Here is an 11522-nt window from a genome sequence, read left to right as displayed (position 1 = left end):
CACAGCGTACGGATAGCAGAAGGGGTCAATATGCCAGTCTGGACACAGCGTACGGATAGCAGAAGGGGTCAATGAGGGGGAGTTATTGCTCTCGTCTGGATAAACGACGTCTTATCCCTCGGCCAATGCGATGCGTTATGGCAGATGAGGTCAGAGAAAAGCCACCACCTAATATGAAGTCTGAGGTCCTATACACAAAAGCCACAACAAAACAGACCACGCCTGAACCTTAGACAAATATTGATTTCATTTAGTTAAACAGAACCAGCAAAACAGAAAATAAAAACATAATTCTGGGGTTTCTGTGGTTGCCTGACAAATCAATCCCATAGGCTTAGGGAGAACCAACACCTTTCTGGGTGAAGTAAAGCTTCAAGATTTCAGACCTGTTCGGTTATATTTTTTTATTTTTTATTTCCTATACTCTTATTGAACCAATAGCCTCTGGCTCATAGCCTTTTTTTGACATACAAGCCGCTGGATAGTGTCCAAAAACAAAACAAAAGCTCACCAACCTAGCATGTCACACAAAATTATAGGTTTATAGGCAGAGACCAACTCGTATAGCTGTGACGTGACAGTGACTGTCACACACACAGGGAGTGGAATGATGAGAAAAACCCAGAAAGTTCTGGCCCGGTTCTGACCTGGCCCCATTACGCAGCCAGATTTCTCTTTGTCAGGGGAAAAGTAGCGTCGGAAAATAAATGGCCAGGTATCAGTTTTCACATAAAAGACCAAACCATTTTTTTTTGTGTAGGGAGGAATAAAAGTAGCTATCATGAAACACAGACTCCAAAAACACAAAAAAACTACGGGGGAAAAAACCACACTCACAGATTAAAACGTCCCACCACTTACATAAAGAACATACTTGCAACCCTGTGGAATAGTAGTACTACAAGAGGGCATGTCCATAGAGTACAGGGAACATACTTATTCTTTTCCATTATAATGCACACAAACACCCACGCTCTTGTCATAGCAGTCATGTCACTCTTTCTGTTACAGTAAGAAGCACATGTTCAGCCTGGGAGCAACGACATTGGACAAGAGTTTAGAGGTTGCCAGGCAACGCACAGGAAACTATTTGTTCACTATATAGAAATGAAACTGATAACAACAGAAAAAACAAAACGATAAAACATAAAACGTTGAAATCAATACATAACACTGAAAAGATTCAGCTTGGTCCAAAAGAACATACACAGACAAACTTTTAAATCTTTTTTTAAAAACCCTGTTTGTACAGCTCTTGTGATATTCATTATCTGATATATACTTTATGTACACACAAAATGTATTGTTCTTTTTAAAAAGAAATGACATCTCCAACTCTAATATGTATCCTCAAACGTTTGACATCTCAAAATACCTATAGGGTTGCTACAGATGGCTTAGCTGTAACAACTAGTACTGCAGGGGGGTGCGGGGATGTTGAGAAAGTTTCACATTTTTTAAACTTCATTTCTATCTTTTAATAGTTATTTTTTTTATTTTACTCTGAAGTGCTCCGATTTAGACTCGAAGAGAATGGTTGACCTGTGTGAGGCCAACGGCGAGAGGAGTATGGCGGAGGAGGAGGAAGAGGAGGAGGGCTTGGACCAAGTTTACATGATGGTGGTTCCACCGAGACCACTCAGGAGAAGGATGCCGCTGGTGTTTATTGGTACAGGTCTGATCTGCGGGAGAGCAAGGCAGACAGAGGAGAGACGTTTGAGCAGTGAAGCACTATGGGAAATACAGCACAGAGAAAACGGTAAACAGTCGACGTGAGAATGACTATTATTAAGATGTACATCCATGTCTCTGGTCCTTTTTAGAAAGGGATATTTGGTTTAACATGTCTAAAAAGTGGAATATGTTAGTAAATCCATAGTTTGGCTTAATAACAGTTTATCCACATCCCAAAAGAAAGAAAGAAAGATGCTGTAGGGTGCTGTAAATAAAACATGGACTATCCCAAAGTGAGCTGAATGGCTGGTTGAACCCATACTATCCTGCCCCATCCGCAACATAAATGAGACCCATTAACTGGCTGCATCCCCACAATGTGCTCAGTGGAAAAGAGAAAGGATGACGAGGCACTATCTGACCAGGTGGGCCGGTGATGAAGCTGGAAGAGCGCTTCTCAGAAGGATTAATGATTGTATCGCTAATGACCTATAAATAACCTGTGCTTTAGAGAGGGACACAGCAAGGAGCTGAACCTCACAATGATCATCTGCACTCACAGGTTATAAGGGCATCATCCATTACGCACCAGAAAGTCAGAGAATAATAATAATTATAATTTAAAAACATAAAGTAATAATAATAATAATCATAGTAAAAGCCAATAATAAAGCAGATTTTCAAGCAGACCAATTCATTGCCAACCACAAGGTAACAAGGCAACTATAGCACTAGTATAGCAGTAATAGTATAATATTCCAGTAATAGTAATAGTATTGTTAGTATGATATATGTTGCGTATGGTATTAGTGTTTGGTATAGTTCCAGCTTCATTTAAAACGTCATGTGTATCATCTAATTGGTTATCCGACTCTGATTCTGACCTTTTTATGCATGACATTTCAGGATGATGTTGCACAAACTGCCTCCACGACAAAAACCTACAGTATCTGAACAAAATATGTGGTGATTGTTCATGGTACTGCCAATCTCCTGTGCTTGAAGTAATTATGAAAATAATTTGTATTAAAAAGTTCTGAGAAATAAATAGCCTCTTGGGTATTAACACATCAAAAGTAGAATATATTTCTATTTAAAGCATCTGAGTTACCAAAGCAAACCTGTGGCTAACTGCCTTGAATTATAAACACTAGCTTCTTACGGCACAACATATTTAATGCCATCATTGCACCTGACACATTGGGGGACACAGATGTTAAAGGACAGTACCATCATTGCACCTGCCACATTGGGGGACACAGATGCTAAAGGACAGTACCATCATTGTCAGCAGCAGCATTGCATGGTCCTGCATCAGTCCTCAAGAGCAACCATTCCTTTAACTGGGTCTTTCACTCGCATCTGGTGAGAGAGGAGAAGACAGAGAGAGAGAGAGGAAGGAAGAGAAACAGAGAGAGAGGAAGGAAGAGAGAGAGGGAGAGGAAAGAAGAGATTTAAGGAAGACAAAGAGGACGATGAGATTATATCACTCTTTATCTTGCTATCTTTAAGTCTACTGTAGAAAGTTAAAGTCTTCACACATTCTCATTTTCTTTTTTTGAGCCGGCCTTCACAGTGTGAATTAATTAACACAAAGCACAGACAGAGGAAGGCCTGTGAATACATTCTCAAAGGGTCACAATGGTACAAAGGTCACCTGTGATACCTCAGTGGTTTTCACAAGAAAGGCAGTGGCTTGTAATTTGAAGTGACTGACACTTCCTTATTTCTCCAGACTGCTCAGCAAAAGACTTATGAGCGTTTATGGCCTTAACATTTCAGATCGCAGTGAGTGAAAGATGAGCGTTTATGGCCTTAACATTTCAGATCGCAGTGAGTGAAAGATGAGCGTTTATGTTGTTATGCTGTTTCTAGCAGCAGGCTCACACGAAGAGACTGTTTTCTAGCAGCAGGCTCACATGAGGAGACTGTTTCTAGCAGCAGGCTCACACGGAGGTGGTGCTTTGGCTATCTCTAGTTCACAGGTAATTAAATGATCGGCAAGGCTAATGTTGCTTGGTCGAGTTTTATGTAACAGGCCATCATAAACAATCACCGATGTATCAGTTTACATTCTGTTGACAAATAAGAATTAAAATCTAATAGCAGAGAGTTGGAGTTAGGTTAAGGGTGAGGTACCTACTGAGGTTAAGGGTGAGGTACCTACTGAGGTAGCTTACCACCACTGGTATGACTGTGTATGAATGACTACTGGACTCTGGACTCTGTAAAGCGACTTCGGGTATATAGAGAAGCGCTATATAAGATTGAATTGATTGATTGATTGAGTGAAGTTACACAGCTGCTGTTAGTTTGATCATGGCCTATTGTTTATATTGTCAGTGTACTACTGTGCCTGGCTGGCTTGTTAACTCTCTCACCTCGTCGAGCTCCTTCCTGGTCTCCTCTTCCATTCGCCGGATGTCGTCCATGTTGAGTTCAATCCACCGGTCAATCCAGCAGAAGAGTTGTCGGTGGAAATTAGTGAACAAGCGCTTCTCTTGCTGGGAGTGGGTGAGCGAGGAAGAGATAGAGAGAGGGGAAGAGAGAGAGCAAGGGAGGGAGGGAGGCAGAGTAAAAGAGAGATGGAGGGGAAAGAGAATGTGATAGAGAGCGATGATGTCAATGGAATGGTGACAATCAAGTTTCATAGCAGAAAATAATGTGAGGCGGCCATGTCATTCAGAAAGTTACACATCCCGTATTTTTCCTTACCTTCTGAATAAAGTTCTCCACCTTGTTTTGCAGACCCCACCACTTGAACTTGACAGTGACCAGTTTGTAGGCACACATATGTGGGCATTCTGTCTTTTTAGGCAGCTCTTTCTGTGTTTTATAAATACAAACAAATACAACACGAAATAATGAAAAAAAATACCAATTCTTTACTGTTGCAACAAGACAAGACAGCACTCGCTACACAACATGACATGACAATATGTACAAACTTTATGACTCTGAATATTGATGAAGCCATTCAGGTGACATTTTGACAGATTTTGCTAACAAGCCCTTTTAGATTGACGCAGACGACACGCCTAAACATCTAAATGTCAGTCCTCGTCTGGTTCTAGGCCTGTGTCATATATTAGTCATGCATTGTGTGCATACAGTGCTTGATAGTGTTTAAGAACCAGCTGTTCCACCCCGTTTCTTCTATGGCAGGATTTAACCTTTAAGCCCGGTTCCGTGTTTTAATAGCAGGCTTGCAGATGGTTGCTCCCTAAATGCTGTTTGCCTCTCAAACGTTAGGAATGTCACGCTTGATTTAACCGTGATTGCCAATGGTGGGACGAGCAGGCTGTGCGGTTGCGTTTGTGTAACAGTTTGTTATGTAGCTCCCGAAGAATGTGCTCATCACAGCGTGGCTAATCGGGCTGTGTGTTTAACATGAGATAACATCTTCAGTTGATAAGCAAACACTGTTTGCCAAGACGCCATTTTTGTGTTTGTTAGTCCACCACTTTATTAGACTCCCTTAAGTATGTTGACCCAGACATTCTCCTCGTGTTTTCTTTGTATTAACCAATCTTTTTCACTCAGTAGCTGATCCCACTTCATATTAAACTTAGAAATATATAATACAAATTAATTTAATACATATTACTAATTATTATCAGTATTTATCATGTAAGTACATACCATTAGACCTGACTGACCCAAACCTAAGCTTAATCCAAACCCTCATCTCAAGTATATCTTGCAATGGCATGCACATAGGCATACAGTATTTATAAATGAGCGCAGCATTAAGAACAGAGCTCCCGTAAGACCCTTATTCTAATGTGGAGTTGTGGAGTGTGTTAACGGCTGGTGTGGTACTGCTTGGCCCTCGCCTCTCTGAGCTGTTACAGATCGACTGCCAAATGCAGTGAGCCCTGCCACCGGCATTCACTGACAGGTTCTTAAAGGAAGAGATGGAGCCCGTCTGCCATTTGGCAGCAGAGGATAGTCAAGTCTGTGGGGATTCATACACACGGATAATGCTCTCACAGCAGAGGATAGTCAAGTCTGTGGGGATTCATACACACGGATAATGCTCTCACAGCAGAGGATAGTCAAGTCTGTGGGGATTCATACACACGGATAATGCTCTCACAGCAGAGGATAGTCAAGTCTGTGGGGATTCATACACACGGATAATGCTCTCACAGCAGAGGATAGTCAAGTCTGTGGGGATTCATACGTAAGAGATAATGCTCTCACAGCAGAGGATAGTGAAGTCTGTGGGGATTCATACGTAAGGGATAATGCTCTCACAGCAGAGGATAGTCAAGTCTGTGGGGATTCATACACACGGATAATGCTCTCACAGCAGAGGATAGTGAAGTCTGTGGGGATTCATACGTAAGGGATAATGCTCTCACAGCAGAGGATAGTCAAGTCTGTGGGGATTCATACACACGGATAATGCTCTCACAGCAGAGGATAGTCAAGTCTGTGGGGATTCATACGTAAGGGATAATGCTCTCACAGCAGAGCATAGTCAAGTCTGTGGGGATTCATATGTAAGGGACAATGCTCTCTGCTCTCACAGCAGCTGTGCAGCGCTGCCCCAGTCTGATCAGGGGATAATGACTCACACACATCAATACACCCAACATCAAAACACAAAGGGTAAAGCATATGGTGACTTTATGGTGAACTCTAAAACAGATTGAGAGCACAAACATTGGGAGTAGGTGCTGCCCACCTTCCAGTCGTGCCCCAGTGGTCCTCGGCCGGTCTTCACAGACTTGTACTTTGAGGGGTCCTCCTCGGGCTTGTAGTCCTGGGGGAGGCACAAAGGTAAATGAAGCCATGACACAATGGCATTCAAATTCCAAAACCATCAGGTAACACATTAACAAATAAATGATACTTCACACATCCAATCCAATCTCAAACGTGTTCACTACCCACCTACCCATAAGGCTGGTAAGGATCTAGATCTCATTATATTGTGCAATTGTACTTCAGAAAGGGTGATGGTCACTCCACTACATGTGTCTGACCATTACCATCAGCTAAAGAGGACGCATGTAACTCCTCTGTTTGTTCTTTGATCAGCTAAAGAGGACGCATGTAACTCCTCTGTTTGTTCTTTGATCAGCTAAAGAGGACGCATGTAACTCCTCTGTTTGTCACCCTTCGCTGGCTTCCTGTAGCTGCTAGAATTACATTTGAATTCCTCACTCTGGCTTATAGGACAGCCACTGGGTTGGCTGCTGCCTATTTAAATGCCATGATTCAGCTCTATCCCCCCTCTCTGCCACCTCGCTGTGTGTGTGTGTGTGCGTGTGTGCGTGTGTGTGTGTGTGTGTGTGTGTGTGTGCGTGTGCATGTGCGTGTGTGTGTACTCTATTCCCCCTCTCGACCACTTCGCTCCTCTGATGGGCGTTCTTTGAAGTCTCTTCGCAGCAAGAGATTGCAGTTAAGACTCTTTTGTACAAAAATGTCTGCTAAGTACTTAAACCATAACCATAACTGATAACTTCACAAATGCCTTCATTACCACACATGGTGGTATTCGAATCTTGACCTGTATATTCCAGAGAATAGTGGAAAAGGTAGGAGAAGGCCTCCAGAAGTCTCAAGCTCACACTCACCTTAGACTCTACCTGACTTCTGTCTCCGATGTCAATGTACACTACATCAACTTTCTTCCAGGTATCTGGGTCTAGTCCATGCACCTACACAATACAAACACAAACGCATCTAGTGTCACTATTCAAACATTGAAGTTCACGTTAACATAATAAAATAGAATAGAATAGAATAGAATAGAATATATAACAGCAAATACACACATTCTCTTGATGTCCCAGGTCAGGTTTGTGCCACGTCTCAATCTTGATCAGGAAGTTATCCTTCATGTATTCATTCTGAGAGGAAGGACCAGTACATCAGCTACATGTATTCAGTACATCAGCTACATGTATTCAGTACATCAGCGTCATGTATTCAGTACATCAGCGTCATGTATTCAGTACATCAGCTAAATGTATTCAGTACATCAGCTACATGTATTCAGTACATCAGCGTCATGTATTCAGTACATCAGCTACATGTATTCAAAATTCTAAATATTCGAAAACCTCACATAATACATTTATAGATATTCAAAGAAATAACGTGTGTGTGTGTGTCTAAATGCAAATGTGTGTGACTGGCTGGTGTGACTGGTGCCATCTCTAGGCCTATGATGGTATTCTCGGCTAGTCTAGCTGGTACAGAAGCACAAAACTAGATATGCTCAATCTTTCTGAAAGGTGAGTGCAGAGAAGCCAAACCTGAGGGCTCTTCCAAGTATGTGGTTTAGTAGGGGTGGGAATCTATTGGCACCTCACGATTCGATTCGATTCCGATTCAGAGGTCAACGATTCGATTCTAAACCGATTATCGATTCTAAACCGATTATCGATTATCAATTCTAAACCGATTATCGATGCATGTCGATTTTTAAAACATTTGAGTTTGCTACTCAGAGTCTCAAATCACTTCATACTTTGTGTTTGATAATTAAAGAAAATCAACAGATGAATTACCTTCTCTATTTTTTTATTAGAGAAAAAGCTTTTCCTTGTCACAATTATGACTTTCAATGAACAATGCAATAATCGATGCAGCTTGCATTTCAACACAAAATGAATGTGTAAAAAAAAAAATTAAAAAAAATTAAATATATATATATTTTTTTTTAATTAAAAAATCGATTATGAACTTTTCTGAATCGAGACAGAATCGTTCTAGAGAGAATCGAGAGAAATCGAAGAATCGATTTTTTCCCCCATCCCTATGGTTTAGTAAGTTGGTAAGATAAGTTAACTTAACTTAACTTAACTTAACTTAACTTAACTTAACTTAAGAGTGAGTGGTAAACCTCCTAATAGAAGAGCCCTCTGAGTGAGTGGTAAACCTCCTAATAGAAGAGCCCTATAGCAAATCAAAGCCATGGGGCTCTTCTATTAGGAGGTTCACCACTTACTCTGAATATCTTAACCTGATTTGCCACTAATCCATGTACTTGGAATACACCCAAGATCAAACCAGCCCTGTGTGCTTCACACTAAGGTTTCTTGTGAAACACAGTTTTTCTTAACATTTTACTAATAAGACTTTAGCTTTTGCTGTTTTATTTTTACAAACACACGATGCCAGTGTCACAAACTGTCTAAAAATGTGCCTGTGTATGTGTGTACACTTGTGCCTGTGCTCCCCCGCTGTGGATGGACACTTACAGTGATGACTGCAGGATGGAGAGGCCCGGCAGAGGGGGAAGATAAACACAGTTATGAAAAACACTAATGAGGAATATTTCTAAAATTCATTATATGCATAAACAAATAACAGTAAAAAAAAAAAACAGGCAAGACTCTGATACCTCTAATTATCTGTGTATGTGCGTGTGCGTGTGTGTGTGTGTATGAATGTGTGTGTACGCGTGCGTGTGTGTGTGTAACATATACAGTACGCATGAGGTGTGAGTGCTGCTCCCCCATCAGCTGCATTGTATACTCAGCTGTCTGAGTGCTGCTGGCTGCTGTAACTCCACTCCTCCTCTCTCTGCACTCTCAGTTAATTATTTAAACCTTCTCACAGCAGAGAGAGAGGAAAAGAGAGAGAGAGGGAGAGAGGGGTAAGGACCATGAGAGAGAGAGAGGGAGAGAGAGATAGAGGGAGAAACAGAGAGCAGGAATGAAGAGGACAGAGAGAGAAGAAGAGAGACAAGGAAAGGCTGTGAGAAAGAAAGAGAATAGTGAAGAAATAAATACGGAGACAGAATGTTGGTTGTAAGAGAGTTTGTAACTGAAAACAAGCAGCCATTGGATGTGTAGTCAGGGAGAGAGTGTATGGGTGAGTGGGATTAAGCTCTGTGTGTGTGTGTGTGTGTGTGTGTGTGTGTGTGTGTGTGTGTGTGTGTGTGTGTATGAGAGTGTATGGGTGAGTGGGTATAAGATCTGTGTGTTTGTGAGAGCCTGCCACTGCGGAAACCTCACACCACATGCTAACATGGTAACCAAGGATATTGGAATTTCTAAACAAAACAAAAAAATTGTTTTAATCTCTGAAATCATGCAGAACAACATGAAGTGTGTCAGAGGGCTCCCAGAACCACCCTGATTTCTCTTTAATCCCTTGGCACGTGGTGTCCCTGAGTCTATTCACAACTCTTAATCCATTCAGAAATCTGTTTATTATTCCCACCTGTGCGGCAGTAGGGATAGGCATTCCAGGCTTTCTCGTGGATGCTGAGGGCTGAGGCGGGCGCAAGCATTCGCACAAACGAGGGAACTTTACTAAAAAAATTAGAGATATGGACAGAAAGTCTTTAAAAGACAAGAATCATTGTAGGAGCCATACAATTCCGTTTTCAAGAAAGAAAGAAAGAAAGAAAGAAAGAAGACTGTATGAAAGGCAGTTTGGGGGCAATATAGAAGTTAGCAGGAGTGAGGGAAATAGACAGAGAAATAGAGAGAAAGGGGTGAAGAGAGAGAAAGAGAAATAGGGAAAGAGGGAGGAAGAGAAAGGGAGAGAAAAAATAGAGAGAGAGATAGGGAAAGAAAGAGAGGAAAAGGGAGGTGCTTACCTCTGAAGATGATAGATTTTGTGTGTGTACTGGCCTTTCTCTCCTTCCTTTTCGTACGGCTCATTCTTCAGGACCTCAACCCCCTCCCCTCCCCCGGTCTCATTCTTACTGGCCTCAGCTACCGAGTACAGCTGACCCACTTGGTACTGGAGCACACAAAAACAACAGATGCCTTTTGGTGAACCAAAACTTATGAAACTTCACAACATTTTTATTAAAAAGTTGTACTGAAAATGTTTTCAAGTAGTGCAGTCATGTCCAGCGGAAAGATACAGTTAGATCAAAGCAATATTATGATGTAAAAAGCATTTCTAATCATGCTGTTATTTCTCATAAAAGCACACACTAACATTACATTATTTGTCTTGTTAAGGTAGCATCTTCAAACTCGTTTTGAAAGCATATGGTCACGTGAAAGACAGAGAAACATATGTTCCCATAAATAACCAGGCTATGTGCTATATAGTTCGGTGGTTAAATAAGCGTAATAAAATGTAAGACAAGCTTTCACAGCACAACACTGTCATCTACGTATATGACCAAAAGGAAATACATAAACAATTAGATGTGTCAATATGCATATGTCAATACGTTCAGGGAGACACTTTCAGAATCTTCTACAGTGATTCCATGATACACAAAGCAGAATATTGAAAAACAAAAATCTAAATGTTATTCAGTCACTCAATTGCCACATCTTAAAACAGTAGATGCACAAACTAACTGCTACTTATTCAGTTTGACCAACAAGGACTGGGAAACACTTTAGCACTCACTTCACACTCAGGTTTCACATTCATTTCATGTAAAAGAAATAGCCACCCTGTGATTATAACAAAACAGTGTTTTTTATGTGTGAAATGCTAATAATGCTATTGACTCCACAATAAGGTATTGAAGATGATCTGATATTGACTATATGTAAGACAAGCTATGTGGACACCACCAGAATATAAACATATCCCTGCTAATGAAACCTTTTGTGTGCTAGATACATACACCTCTCTTGCTATATGTTCACTGTTGCATTAAATGACCACACACTGGAAATAAGCTTAAAAAGAATAATAATGTAAAGAGTCTTTAGAGTAGGCATATATATGGCTTAATTAATGAATTCACTTTAGTTCATTCTCACTTCATTAACATGTATGCTCATTGTGTCAGGCTGGTGTGTTTGTGTGTGTGTCTATGCCCCTGCATGTATCTGTATCTGTGTGTGTGTGTGTGTGTGTGTGTGTGTGTGTGTGTGTGTGTGTGTGTGTGTGTGTGTGTGTGT

General features: G+C 41.0%; 1 protein-coding gene across 1 annotated transcript in view; it reads right to left on the bottom strand.

Annotated features, from left to right (window-relative positions):
• Window positions 1-223: 223 nt before the first annotated feature.
• The window catches only part of pitpnab (phosphatidylinositol transfer protein, alpha b), a 21344-nt gene continuing 10045 nt past the window's right edge, over window positions 224-11522 (bottom strand). Inside the window, exons 3-12 of the mRNA XM_012816478.3 lie at window positions 10244-10389; window positions 9862-9953; window positions 8895-8902; window positions 7464-7538; window positions 7263-7346; window positions 6368-6445; window positions 4390-4500; window positions 4056-4178; window positions 2954-3036; window positions 224-1682 (exon numbers count right to left, since the gene is read on the bottom strand). Coding sequence (XP_012671932.1) covers window positions 2989-3036; window positions 4056-4178; window positions 4390-4500; window positions 6368-6445; window positions 7263-7346; window positions 7464-7538; window positions 8895-8902; window positions 9862-9953; window positions 10244-10389 — 765 coding nt within the window. The 3' untranslated portion in view covers window positions 224-1682; window positions 2954-2988. The remainder of the gene's footprint in view (window positions 1683-2953; window positions 3037-4055; window positions 4179-4389; window positions 4501-6367; window positions 6446-7262; window positions 7347-7463; window positions 7539-8894; window positions 8903-9861; window positions 9954-10243; window positions 10390-11522) is intronic.

The sequence above is a fragment of the Clupea harengus genome, chromosome 8 (assembly GCF_900700415.2).
Source record: "Clupea harengus chromosome 8, Ch_v2.0.2, whole genome shotgun sequence".
Classification (NCBI taxonomy): domain Eukaryota; kingdom Metazoa; phylum Chordata; class Actinopteri; order Clupeiformes; family Clupeidae; genus Clupea; species Clupea harengus.
This window is presented reverse-complemented; position numbering and strand designations above follow the sequence as displayed.